Raw genomic sequence first — 15000 nt, forward strand, 5'->3', positions numbered from 1 at the left:
CTTGTTGCTGTTCTCGGTGGGAGGATAAGATTCTTTCCCTGGGAGTAGGAACACCTTCCTTGCTTTGGTTCTTTGGGAGCTGGCAAGTATTGCTGGCCTTCCTCCTTGGATCTCCCTTAGGCTAAGATGAGTTTCCTTGGCTGCAGGTGATCCTTCACTAAAGCAAGGTTGGTAGGACCCTCTTTTGTCCCTTCCCCCTCTATCTCCGTAATGGCCTAGCCATTACAGTACTGTACGTCATTCTACATCTGGACCTAGGATAGGTTAGGATGTGGAATTGACTCAGTCCTTTGCCGGCCGGCAGAGTCTGCCGGCCGGCAAGGGTCTTCTGCTTGAGTGCTACCCGGACCTCCCTTGGTCCCTTATCCATGCCTGCCTGTGAGTCAGACGGCATTGGTCAGGAAGCCTGAATTAGATTCTCCCCTTCCTTATATGCACTCTTTCGGATTGCCGGGCTTGGAGGTTGTTTACGCTCTTATCCCGGCATCCATTCTGTTTTCTTCTAGTGCTGTACCCGACCCGGCTGCCGGCCTTTGAGGCCAGCAGCCGGGCAGTCGTAGTCCTCTGGTTCTTTTGCTGCTGGCTGGCATCGGTTGTGTACCTTTGCCGGCCGGCTAATGTCAGCCCTAGTCTGCCGGTCGCCAAGAGTGTGGCCGGCAGCCAGGTGCTACCTTGTGTAGCCGACATTGGCTGTTGCCGGCCGGCAGTTTCTGCCGGCCGGCACATGCATTTGAACCAGCGTTCTGCCGCCTTATAGCTGTTAAGTAGTATACTTTAAAGCTAGTTATGGTGTGTGCCACTCCTATACTGTACCAGTATTCTTCAGTATAACATATACTGTAAGAGGAAAACTATAGTATAAGTTTTGGTACAGCACTGTGTGTTCTAACACTTTTGTGTTGTCTTGCACAGCCCTATGCTGTTGCCTTACAAATAAGAAAGTGAGTTCTTTCTTGTCTATTATCCAGGATTTTAAAATCATTGCTTAGGTGTGAGCTCCACCTGTTTCCTCTGGAAACTTGGCATTGGTTATTCTAGAAGAGATTAACCATTCAATTTTATTATCCGGAAGGCTGCAACAATTGGTTGTGAGGGAAACACAAGTGTGTGTCTTTCCTTTCTGAATTGTTATGCTAAACTGTGCATATCCAGTGATACATAGTTCACTTGATACTCATGGAAATTTTCTTCTCTTTGCAGGAAGTACGTCCGAAGTGCGGAAGTGCTTTCTGCAACGTCCGCAGTAAGAACCTCTGCGGACATGGATTATGTAGGAGACACGCAGCATGCGCTGTCTCCAAAGGTGAGCTCCGGTATTGGGACTCCCAGGTATGTACCGTGTGCTCTAACCTGATTACTAAAGCTTTTGATTCCCTAGGACAGCGGAATCAAGGGATATAGCAAGGGGGAAGCTTCGCACCTGGGTAAGGGGCTTCCAGAAGAACACCTCTGGACCTTATCTTCCAAGTGAGAAGATGAGGGCTTACCTTTTCCCTAGGGCATCAGCTGATGCAGTGATTCCCCAGCCTCAAGAGGAGATCCCCCTAGTTCAGATCCAGGTGGATGTTGAAGTGGCGGTCGCCGTGCAAGACATCCAGTTGGGTGACAGGATGTCAGACGTGTCCGAGCGTCTGGAGGAAGACCTCCTGGCAGGAGGCCAGGATGAAGATCAAGCCCCAGACATCGTAGAGGAAGAAGCCAACGAGGTGTCGGCTGCTCCGGTTCTGATCCCTGAACCTATTCCCTCAACATCGTCAGCTCTCCCAGTAGAGCTGGGACAGGACCTCTCCTTCATTGTTGGAATGATCAAACAAATGCAGAAGGAGAATATGGAGAAGGCGGCTGCTATGGAACCGCGGATGCAGGAGCTTGCAGCATCACGTGGTCCCCAGAAAAGGCTCAATGTGAAAGACCTTCCCTTGTGCTCAGATGCTAACCCGTGGAGATATGCCGAGCACATGCCGATGACGACTGGAAAGATCGTCATGTCGGATAAGCTGGGTTCAGTTCCCCTTGAGGAAGTGGAATTCTGGCCCAGCAAAGGGTCTTATCCGGACTGTTATGTCCGGTTGAGGAAGGAACCAGCTTCAAAGGAGAAGACAGAGCCAAAGGAGGTCATAGTGATGGACCATGCTAAGGCTCAAGCTTTGCTTTCATCTTCGATGAAAGAGAGGGGCTTCACAAACTCAAAAGTTACTGCATTGAGTAAGAAGCTCCCTTCCTTTGTGTCCTCTCCTGCTAGAGCCTTCCCCTTTTTGCTGAAAGGGTTTGCGGCTGTATTAAAAGCAGTCGAGGCTGGCAAGCCTTGCCCCTCCCTGGAGGAGTGTAAACCCTTGTCGCTGGCCCTACCCATGGACCACAAGGACTGGAAGGACGTCCATCTTACCTTCTCAGTCGGGAAGTTGGAGGCTGATATTGCCGGACGTCAGTTCGGTGAGAACCTCCCTAAGCTGTCTGACCTTCTTTTGCGGAGAGAGCTCGAGACAAAAGAAAGACTGGCTGCCTCAATGTCTCTACAGACCACTCTTGAGACGATGGCAAGTGACCCCAAGGTCCATGAAATGTTCATGGTAGTGGCCAAGATTCATCTGGCCACAGTGACGAAGGATCTTTACAGCTTCGTCAGGGCGAGAAGAGCTTTTAGGGAGTTCGTGTTCACCTCGGCTATGGTGAGGCACGAGCCAAGGAAACTAATCTCCTCCAACATTTTGGGCAAAGACCTTTTCCCTAGCGAATTGGTCAAAGAAGTTTTGGATAAGGCCGCCACGGAGAATAGAAATCTTCTCCAAAAGTTGGGACTGTCTATCAAGAGAAAGTGTTCCCCGGATGAAGGTCCCCAACCGAAGAGGAAGACTAAAAGGCCTAGGCTACCGTCTCGGCCAGCCAAGCCAGTTGAACAGTAACAGCAACAGCAGTTGCCGATGCCTTCAGTGCCCCAGATGGTGGCACAAACCCCGACCACTTTCCAGTGGGTACCCCAGGCCGTGTCGACACAGTCCACGGTGTTCACCCCAACGTTCGAAGGGCAGTCTACTTCCTTTCGAGCAAAGCCTAGAGGAGCAGCCAGAGGCTCGTCTAGGCGCCCCTCAAGGGGAAGGGGATTCAGGGGTGGTCGCGGTCGGGGAGGCAAGACCTCAGGACGGCAGTCCAAGTGAGATGATGCCAGGAGGAGGGAGACTTCAGAATTTTCGGGATCGGTGGACCTTCGATCCCTGGGCCCACAGCCTACTCAAGAACGGACTGGGCTGGAGCTGGTACAGCACTCCACCCCCGTGCCCTCGGTTTTTTCCAACACTCCACCCCCGTTCTGGAGGAGTACGTTCAAGAACTGTTGGAGAAAAATGTGATCCGAAGGGTGAAGTCCATCAAATTCCAAGGGAGGCTGTTTTGTGTTCCTAAGAAAGACTCGGAAAAGCTCAGAGTCATTCTGGACTTGTCGCCACTCAACAAGTTCATAGTGAACTGCAAGTTCAAGATGCTAACACTGCAACACATAAGGACCTTACTGCCCAAGAGGGCATATTCCGTCTCCACAGACTTGTCAGACGCCTATTGACACGTTCCAATCAACCGTCGACTCTCCCCCTACCTAGGGTTCAAGCTACAAAGAAGACTATACGCCTTCAGAGCCATGCCATTCGGGCTAAATATAGCCCCAAGGATTTTCACGAAGCTTGCGAGCGTAGCTCTCAAACAATTACGCCTAAAGGGAATTCAGGTAGTAGCCTACCTGGACGACTGGCTGGTGTGGGCAGCATCCGAGACAGAATGCTTGCAAGCTTCCAGTCAAGTGATCCAGTTCCTAGAGTATCTAGGCTTCAAGATCAACAGAAAAAAGTCTCGACTTTCTCCATCTCAAAAGTTCCAGTGGCTGGGAATCCCCTGGGACTTAATGTCACACCGTTTCTCCATCCTGGCGAAGAAAAGGAAGGAGATAGCGGGTTCTGTCAAGAGACTTCTAGATTCCGAAAGGATATCAAGACGCGAACAGGAGAGGGTACTGGGCTCTCTCCAGTTTGCTTCGGTGACAGACCCAGTGCTAAGAGCACAGCTAAAGGATGCAACCGGAGTTTGGAGAAGTTATGCATCAAACGCGCGAGGAGATCTGAGAAGACCAGTTCCGCTTCGGCTACGTACTCTTCTCAGGCCTTGGTCCCAAGCCAGACCTCTAAAGAAGACGATTCACTCAGACACCTCGAAGGAGGGACGGGGAGGTCACTCATCGGAAAAAAGTCCAGGGGACTTGGTCCAAGCTATTCAAGACCTTTCACATAAACTTTCTAGAAGCTATGGCAGTGTTCCTTACCTTAAAGAAAGTCTCCCCGCGTCACTCGATCCACATAAGGTTGGTGATGGACAGCGAGGTAGTTGTGAGATGCTTGAATCGACAAGGATCGAGGTCACCACCTCTCAACCAGGTGATGTTGGCCATCTTCCGATTGGCGGAAAAGAAGAAGTGGTACCTGTCGGCAGTTCACCTTCATGGAGTCCGCAATGTGACAGCGGACGCTCTATCCAGGTTCACACCGATAGAGTCGGAATGGTCCTTAGACGCAGGATCAATCTCCTTCACTCTGAACAAGTCCCAGAGCTGCAGATAGACCTCTTTGCGACAAAAGACAACAAGAAGTTGCCCCTGTACGTGTCCCCGTACGAGGACCCCTTAGCGGAAGCAGTGGACGCGGTGTCCCTCGACTGGAACAGATGGTCCAGGATTTATCTGTTCCCTCCTCACAACCTTCTGTTGAGGGTCCTCAACAACTGAGATCCTTCAAGGGGGTAGCGGCAATAGTGACCCACAAGTGGTCGAACAGCGTGTGGTTCTCCCTGGCATTGGAGCTACGACTGAAGTTTCTACCGCTACCAGATCCAGTTCTGACCCAGCGAGTCCAGAAGTCTTCTGTCTGCGCTTCATTACAGAACACCCGGATCCTACAGCTCATGATTTTCTCTCCCTAGCGGTGAGAAACCGTTTCGGGATTTCGGAAGCCAGCATAGACTTCCTAGAGGAAAATAAGTGCAAATCTATTAGAAGGCAATAAAGTTCTGAAAGCCTACGCTAGGCTCAGACCTTCAGCACGTCCGAAGCCCATTTCATGATCTTTAGACAAGGTTCTTCCTTTCGCTTCTCTGTGGAGCAATGAGGAGGGTGCGTTAATGGATTTGACCCAAAAAGTTATTTTCCTATTTCCACTCGTGTCCGGAGCCAGGGTTAGTGAGATTGTAGCCCTCTCGAGAGAGGAAGGTCGTGTTCAGTTCCCGGATGGGGGAGAACTGAACCTGTTTCCGGATCCTTTGTTTCTCACCAAGAATGAGTTACCCACCAACAGGTGGGGTCCCTGGAGAATCTGCCCTCTGAAAGGAGATGCATCTCTATGTCCAGTAGAATACCTAAAGGTCTATCTTCATAGAACTTCAGACTTCTAGGGTGGTCAACTATTCAGGGGAGAAACATCAGGCTCAAATTTATCACTGAATCAACTCAGGGCGAAAATCGCATATTTTATTCGCAGAGCGGATCCTGACATTACACCCGCAGGTCACGATCCGAGGAAAGGTGCTTCATCCTTAAATTTCCTTAATTGTATGGATTTTGAACATCTCCGTTCATACACTGGCTGGAAGTCTTCCAGAGTGTTCTTTCCCCACTATGCTAGGCAAGTGGAGCAACTAAAGAGTTCTGTGGTAGCAGTGGGTTGCGTCGTTAACCCTGCTGTTTAACTCTGCGAGGAACAGTGGTTTTAATTGGGACAATTAATTCTAGGGTGAGTGTGTAGTTACATTCTGTGCTACAAACTAAGTGAGGGCACTGAGGTGCCAACGTTGACTGTTCCACTTCCAAAGGTGAACCTAGCATAAGTGCAGACATGTGTGCCGAGCGTTTCTAACGCTAATGTAACTGATTAGTAATGCAGACTTTTCTGACCTTCATACCTCGGTATGTTAAAAGTGGCACTAATGTTTTTCTTCCAGATAAACAAGTTTCTGTTTACTATCAGACTTATGCTTAAAGTTTTGGTTATCCTCTTCTTATATATATATATATATATATATATATATATATATATATATATATATATATATATATATATATATATATATATATATATATATATATATATATATATATATATATATATATATATATATATATATATATATATAGAATTGTTGTTAACCTGTCCGTTTATTGTCTATCAATAAACTTGTTCTTGAGAACCTTGCGTCTCCTTCACCTGTGTCAATTTATTGATATAATTGAGCATTCATTCTATGTATATTTATCTGGGATAATTCTAATAGATTGTTCCTGTATGCAAGCTATGTTGCATTGGTTTATCCTTTCCCTTATCGGGAGGACTCCGTCCCAGAAGGGGACGGTGGCGGTTTTACAACTTTCCTCCTATGCGGATATAAACCTTTGTCCAATACAAGTATTGTGCGGAGAACTGGTCGATATTTCATATTGACGCAGTGGTTCTTTACAAACTATGCTTTACTTAATATAGGGTGCGACCACTATATTAGTTTGCCTGGTATTCATACATAGGTATATGTACTCTTCGAGACTTTTCCAGAGTCTAGTAGGACTCTTCCCTGTAGGGGACAGGAAGCTCTAACATGGTTTATGGTTAGTTGAAAAGATGTATAACGGTAACATCTTAGGTCTCTAGGTCTAGTCGACCGGGAAAAATTACCTCCGGGGAGTACGGCACGTTCTGAGAATCCACAGATACAGTAATGCTCTGGTATACTTCCATCAGGACGGCATGGCTTGAGCCCAAAAAACGAATTTTGAGCGAAGCGAAAAATCTATTTTTGGGTGAGATGGCCATGTCGTCCTGATGGACCCGTCCTTCCCTTTCTATGAAAGGGCTGTAGGACCCCTCCCTACATACAGTATCTGTAGCACCTCGTGTACGCTACAAGGAATACAGATGGCGCCAGGATTGGCGCCAGGCACGCTTACGAAACTGGAGAAGAGGGAGCCTTGGGAGCGGCTCCCCCTTTTTCTTTCCCGTTTTCGTTTCTTGCCAATTTACCCTTCGATACGTAATCTCTGTTTGGGGTGCAGATTGCCATGTGGCGTGTCAAGAATACGTCCTCTGATATGTCGCGATATCCCTTTCATTAGGGATATTCGCTCCAGGAGTTAGAATTCTGGGTACCTTAAGGTAAATTCTCTGGGAATATCGCCGTAGTTGTAATATACCCTAGGAAGCTACCCTATAGGAACTTCCATCAGGACGACATGGCCATCTTACCCAAAAATAGATTTTTCGCTTCGCTCAAAATCCGTTTTTTGAAAACTCAATGGTGAGATAGTTATGAATTTTTTTAATCGAAAATAGATCTCAAAATATATTCAATATCAATTATCATTATCAATATTTTTTTCATCAGTATTTTTCTATAAATGACGACAGTAATCATTACATATCCGTTCCTAAGGAATTTCAGTGTATCAATCATTTGAAAAGTTTTATTAAATTATAGTTTTTACTATTAATTAGGTATCCTATTGCCTTTTCAAAGCTCAAAATTCATAAAACCTATCAAAAGTTTTCTTAGGGTTCCTTCCGCAAATATTAGGTATAATTTGTCTGAAGCTATTCTGGAAATATCAATATTCCTTTGAGCTCTGATCTGCAATTACTCATGAATTCGGAAGATTAACTTAGACATTAAAGTCTAAATTTATAATTAGGCAGGCACGTAATATATATATTTTTTTCGACATATTTTCTTTGCTTTCAGGAAAATATTCACAATGATGGCAAAATTTACCAAATTCAAGTTTATTTTCCTTTTACACCCTGCCGTTTCTTACGTTTTTACTTCTTATGTCTATATGTCCATCAATTTTTTTATGTATTTTACTTCGTATTACACATTTATTTTAAATGTTCCTAACAAAAATTTTAAGAAGAAATTTAATCAAACTACAAAAGGTAATGAGAAACTCATCTGGCAAAAGAAACCCTTTGTTTGATAAACAGATATTCTTTCAAATAATTCAGAGTATTTCATTTATATATATAAATATATATATATATATATATATATATATATATATATATATATATATATATATATATATATATATATCTATATATATATATATATATATATATATATATATATATATATATATATAAATATATAAATATATAAATATATAAATATATAAATATATAAATATATAAATATATAAATAAATAAATATATAAATATAAAAATATAAAAATAAATAAATAAATATAAAAATAAATAAATAAATAAATAAATAAATAAATAAATAAATAAATAAATAAATAAATAAATAAATAAATAAATAAATAAATAAATAAATAAATAAATAAATAAATAAATAAATAATTAAACAAATGAATAAATAAATAAATATATATATATATATATATATATATATATATATATATATATATATATATATATATATATATATATATAAATAAATATATATATATATATATATATATATATATATATATATATATATATATATATATATATGTTTGTTATATACATAAACACACAACACACACACACGAACATATATATATATATATATATATATATATATATATATATATATATATATATATATATATATATATATATATATATATATATATATATATATATGTTTGTTATATACATAAACACACAACACACACACAAACATATATATATATATATATATATATATATATATATATATATATTAATACATAAATATATATATATATATATATATATATATATATATATATATATATATAGAGCTATATATATATATATATATATATATATATATATATATATATATATATATATATTTATATATATATATACTGTATACATAATATATATATATATATATATATATATATATATATATATATATATATATATATATATATATATATATATATATATATATATATATATATATATATAGATAGATAGATAGATAGATAGATAGATAGATAGATAGATAGATAGATAGATAGATAGATATATGTTTATATATATATATATATATATATATATATATATATATATATATATATATATATATATATATGTATATATATATATTGTAGCTGCCGTTTTCTTCAAAGCCGCAGGGATGGGATGTAGAAAAGACACAGTTACTGTTACTCACGTCACACTTTATTAAAAATTTGATATAAAGTTCAAGTTGATAACACAAGACACTTAAAACCAACCTAAAGCTTTCAATTACTTAACACTAAGCACTACAACTTAAGTTGACCATAACTGTAAAAGCTTATAGTTGGTAAGTTCTCCAAGACCAGAAAACCAATGATGAGTACTTTGCTAGTAGTGCAGGGCGACGAGGTTCAAGAAACTAAAAACAACAAAATACAAACAAACTTACTAAATTTGTTAAAAAGAAATTCCATTATAAACAAAGAATTGATAATAGTTTGATTTAACTACAAAACACCACAAACATGAAATAGAATATATGCAAATTTCAGTAAAGAAATAAACTTACATCTGTGTTACTCTAAGCTACATCCAATACAAGCGAAACAAATTTCTAAAGAAATGTTCTTTCCACTTTGAAGACTTCTTCTACTCTGTCAGTCATCAAAAAACCTTGATCCTATTTCTAGAAACTTATAACTGTTACAGTGTAATTCCAACACTGATAACTATCAGGATAAACAATCATTTTATGAACTACTCAATAATTAACAACACATTACAGCAATAACAATCCAAAACAGACTGAACAATGTTTACATGTAAAACGGACAAAATATCTATAATACAATTTAACCCTAATCACCAAGTTGAAAAACAGAGCTTATTAAATGATTATATACACAAATGGGTTCTATAAAATGCTGCATTTACCTTCTGGGCCCTATAAACAAATTATTTGTTTATCAAAATCAATCATATCTATAAATGCAGGTGCAATAAATAACATCTATAATAAATGTAATATACTCTCAAATCCTTTGATCCTAATGAAAATAACTACTATAATCATTGTTCCTCTACTCCAAGGAGAAGAACAAGCCTTTGAATGGGTCGATGGAGCTCTGTTGTTTAAACAACACTTTGTAAAAACACGGTTTTGTCCTTTCCACTGCTGATAACACGACCCATCATCCAGTTACTCCTCAAATGATTATCACCTTTTACGAGGACAATATCACCAACTTGAAGGTGCCGCTTTTCCTTGTTCCACTTCTGTCTCTCTTGTAATGTTGATGAATATTCTCTTCGCTATCTATTCCAGAATAAGTTTGCCAAGAATTGGACATATCACCACCTCTGTCTCAGATAAATATCTCCTTTCTGAAAAACACCAGGTGGTGGCATCACAACACTTGATTTCTGTGTGAGAAGCTGTGCTGGACTGAGTGGTTTTAAGTCTTCTGGGCTGTCACTGACTGTGGTCAAAGGATGGTCATTCACTATAGCCTCAACTTCTGTGAGAAGAGTACGGTAACTCTCATCATCCAGTCGTCCAGCATGTTCTTTGAAGAGAGGAGTCAAGACCTTTCTTACAGTTCTAATCTGACGTTCCCACACACCTCCCATATGACTAGCTGCAGGGGGATTGAAGGTCCAGCTGATGCTTTCTTTTGAGAGGAAAGCTTCGACCTGATCATCATTCATCTCTTGGAGTGACTTCCTCAACTCCTTCTCAGCTCCATGAAAACTTGTCCCATTGTCACACCAAATCTTCTTTACATTTCCTCTTCTAGCGACAAACATTCTTAAGGCATTTATGTAGGACGATGTGTCTAAGGAATCGGCTCTCTCTATATGAATTGCTCTTGTAGACAAGCAAGTAAATAATACACCGTACCTCTTCCTGATTTGCCTTCCTTCTTTGACTTCCTGTGGCCCAAAGAAGTCAACACCTGTGTGAGTGAATGGAGCAGCTGGAATTACTCTTTCCAATGGTAAATCAGCCATCTTCTGGTTTAGAACAGGGTTTCTCATTGTTCTGCAAATGACACATCTTTGTAGAATCTGGCGGACACTTGCATTGGTACGGATAATCCAATAAAGTTCTCTAAGTTTTGCCATCGCATGGTTGCGTCCAGAATAAGCTAATTTTTCATGTGTGTAACGAATAATCAAAGTGGTTATATGACTCTTTCTAGGTAACATCATTCGATGTTTCTCGCCAGCTGAAATTTTTGCTTTGGAGAGCAGTCCATTAACGCGAAGAAGCCTGTCTTTAGGATTAATGTAGGGATCTAGTTTATAAATGCTACTGCTACTACAAAGTCCTCGGCCCCTTAACCCTTCGCTCTTTTGTAAGAGTGTCACTTCCTTACTAAAAGTTTTCTTCTGAATATATCTGATGACTGCTTTTCCAGCAGCATCTAATTCTTCTGTTGTAATTGAACCATTAAGTCTAGGTTGTTTCTTAGATTTCAGTATGGAAAAAAGACGGTGATACACAGCAACAGCCATCCCCAATTGATGCCATGAAGAATAATACTTAAGGAACTTATCAACAGCATTTCCCTCCCCATCTACTGGATGCACTGCAAAACTTTTAGATCCTTCCAATTCAACTACACCTTGGGGCATATAATTTTTCCACAGCTCCTCTGGTCCTCCAAGAAAATATGGGCCATCAAACCAAATGTTACTGTTCAGCATTTGCTGACATGTGAAACCTCTTGATACAATATCAGTAGGATTCCCTTTACTCTGAACATAACTCCACTCTGTATTGTGTGAGAAATCCTTAATTACTTTCACTCTATTTGCAACAAACATAGGAAATGTCTATCATTAAAATTATAGTAAAACACTGTTGTAGAATCTGTGTGATAGAATGTCTGGTCCCCTGTAATCTGCAGCTCTTTCAAAATGGGTTGTGCGAGATTTATGGACACCACTGCAGCAGTCAATTCCAGTCGGGGTATGGCTGTTGCCTTTACAGGACACACACTAGACTTTCCCATCAGCAGAGGAGTAGAAATCCTCCCACTGTTATTGGAGAGTTTTATGTATGCTGCAGCACCATAGCCTTCATTACTAGCATCTGAAAATATGTGCAGCTGTGTGGAAGTCACTGTACCAAATACCTTTGGTTTGACAAACCTTGGAATCTTTAAGTTACCCAGGATTGGTAAATCATCAAGCCACCTTCTCCAGGGCTCCAGGTATTTTTGGGGAATAACATCATCCTATCCCAAGCTGCTATCCTGACAAACTTCGCGAAGAATTCTCTTAGCTGGCAAAAGAAAAGTAGCCACAAAACCAAGAAGATCATAGAGGGAACATACTGTTGACAAAATACCTCTCTTTGTAAGTGGTTTTGGGTCCAAGCTTGCGGAGAAAGTAAAGTAGTCATTTTCAATATTCCACTGAAGACCAAGAGCTCTTTCTACATGAAGTTCGTCATAGTCAAGATCACATGTTTGAAGATCTTTTGAACAGTCCTCTTGTGGGATTGATTTCAACACCAGCTTGCTGTTACTCACAATAATTGTCAGTCAAAAACCTCTTTCCTTCAATGCTGCTGTAACGTCTTTCCGAAGTCTTAATGCCTGCCATTCTGAAGGTAGAGACTTTAAATAGTAATCCACATAAAAATTAGTCTTAATGGTGCGTTCTACATTTAGACCATACTTATCTCCTGCATGGTCAGCTGCTGCCCTCAAAGCATAATTGGCGATGCTAGGTGATGATACTGCTCCAAAGATGTGAACACCCATTCGATACTCTCTAAGTTCGCTTTCAAGTTCACCACCAGGCCACCATAAGAATCCAAGGTATTTTGTTGGAATTTATTTTAACTTCAACCTTACAATTATTCAAAAACCAAAAAAACTTACATCAAATAGTAGATCCACTAGTAAAATTTTGAGATATTGCCCTACATTACCCTTTTCCCCAGACATGTCCTAAGATACAGAATAATATATGTCACTTATCCCAAAGGTAGACGTTGAAGTGTTTCCAAAATTGTTGTGGTCTTGGTGATCGAACGTTTAGTTTTGTTCAGCGTTAATATTCTATGATGATGCCGGCCTTTCCACTGAGTACTTTTTATTGGAACTGTTCGCCGTGGCTGTGGTAACCTCGGAGGTAATTTACTTTTTACCTTTGACAGGTAAGTATTATGCACGCGCGAACTTAAGACCTATTAGGCAATTACTAATTTAAGTCATTTAATTCATAAGTTTGATTTTATCATTCATTTTACTTATCATTAACGCTAATAGTTATCATACTAAGTAACATTAAGTTATTTACTTTTAATTTATTATGAAAAATAGGTAAAGCTTCGAGTCAAGCTAACGACCGAATGGCTATTCCCCACAGTCGGACACAAATATCAATCCTTTCTGATTGATTTAATTAATTTAACTGTAATCCTTATAAGGAAACAGTTTTGCTTTCCACTTCTTTTGCATCTCTTACCTCTATAATTTATTTTTGGTTTCTAACAATTTATGTTGAACCTTTGGTACCTGAACTTGGTAGAACATAGATTCTGTCTCTCATCAAGGCCACCCTTTCTAGACGAAATCTGATGAGCATTCCAATCAGGGAATTAGTCATATCAGGACCTTGCATCAACTTGTCATCAAGGAGATTACCCTGGTATTTAGCACTACAGTCAAAGACTACTCCAATCTTATTTGGCTTTTTTGAATGGTAGACACCGTGATGAGGTAGATACCATGCAGGTTGTTCATCATACGACTGATCCTCCGGAACCTTATAAGCATATCCTTCAGACACCAATTTCTCAACAAATTCCACATAATCTTCATGGTACTTGTGATTTAGTTTCATTTTTCTTCTTTGCCATTGTGCTCGTTTCACTGCCTGGTCTCTATTGTTTACCAAGTTAACTTTATTGGTTATAAATGGTAGGGGAAGCTGGTAGTGTCTATTGGTAAACTGAATGTTTTCTGCCACTTCTTTGAGGAACTGTCGATCTTCTTGTGACAAACCCTTCTCATCAGAAACTCTACCAACATCTTTCTCACTAAAGTCTCTTTCAAACATTTGGACCACAGCTGCAGGATGATAACATTCCTTTACCCTTTCAACTCTCTTAAGAAAGACATGGTGACATGAAATACTTTTTTCTCTGAAGAGTGTTTAAGATGTTGAGGGCCACTAACAGTCCATCCATGGTGGTAAAAAACTGCATAAGAATCTGGACCCTTGGCTGGAAGCACCTCTAATGGTTGCAGTGCTTTAGGGCAATTACTGCCAATCAACAAACCAATCTCCAGATCTGCTCTATAATCAGGAATTATATCAGCAATATTCCTCAGACCGGCTACCTTTTTTAGCAAATTTGGTTTTGGTATCTGTTGATGACTCACTGGGATATCTTGACGAGTAAAGGTTTTTGGCAGATCAATAGTATTGTTTCCTTCCATATCTGTAACATACAAATTATTAACCGCCAAAGTATTCACAATGTTTACGCCATGCATGGTTTGAAGCTTTAAACATGTGTCTGTTCCAGATGCACCTATCTTCTCTCGTAAACTCTCTGTGATGAAACAACCGGTGCGGCCATTATCAAAAAAGGCATAAGTGTCCAAAACTACTTTGTTTCCTTTCTGATATACTTTTACTGGGAGAACAGTCTGTAATATTGTATTTACTTCACTAACATGATTGATAGTACATGTGCTAACAATAATTTCACTTGCTTCTTTGCTAGATGAGCTATCATTCTCTTTATGTAGCTTGAATCCGTTGATATGCAGTGATGTGGGATGCCTCTTAGAGCATGCCTTACATTGCTTCCTTTTCATACATCTTTTAGAAGTATGGTTGAGACCAAAGCATCCAAAACACAACCTTCTCTCCTTAAGGAAATCTATTTTTTCATCAGAGGTCTTCTTAGCAAAATTCCACCAATCATCAAGATCATGGTTTTCCTTGCACATTGGACATGATTTCTCTTTCTCAGACACTATTGATGTCTTTCTA

The 15000-nt window shown here is 39.8% G+C and overlaps 1 protein-coding gene across 1 annotated transcript; it reads right to left on the bottom strand.

Annotated features, from left to right (window-relative positions):
• Window positions 1–10329: 10329 nt before the first annotated feature.
• On the bottom strand, window positions 10330–12752 carry LOC137652811 (uncharacterized). The gene is made up of 3 exons (XM_068386218.1): window positions 12667–12752; window positions 12335–12507; window positions 10330–11756 (listed from the first exon to the last, which is right to left on the bottom strand). The coding sequence occupies exons 1-3, from the start codon at window positions 12750–12752 to the stop codon at window positions 10330–10332; spliced, it is 1686 nt and encodes a 561-aa protein (XP_068242319.1).
• Between the last annotated feature and the right edge of the window lie 2248 nt (window positions 12753–15000).

The sequence above is a fragment of the Palaemon carinicauda genome, chromosome 14, assembly GCF_036898095.1.
Source record: "Palaemon carinicauda isolate YSFRI2023 chromosome 14, ASM3689809v2, whole genome shotgun sequence".
NCBI lineage: Eukaryota > Metazoa > Arthropoda > Malacostraca > Decapoda > Palaemonidae > Palaemon > Palaemon carinicauda.

Bases quoted from the DNA above. Each gene is read 5' to 3' on its own strand.
- LOC137652811 (XM_068386218.1), bottom strand. From the start codon at position 12,752: ATGGGTGTTCACATCTTTGGAGCAGTATCATCACCTAGCATCGCCAAT. The intron at 12,508-12,666 runs GTATGGTCTAAA...TGTGAGTAACAG, and splicing joins GCTGACCATGCAGGAGATAA to CAAGCTGGTGTTGAAATCAA. The intron at 11,757-12,334 runs GTATTTTGTCAA...CACACAATACAG, and splicing joins AAAACCACTTACAAAGAGAG to AGTGGAGTTATGTTCAGAGT.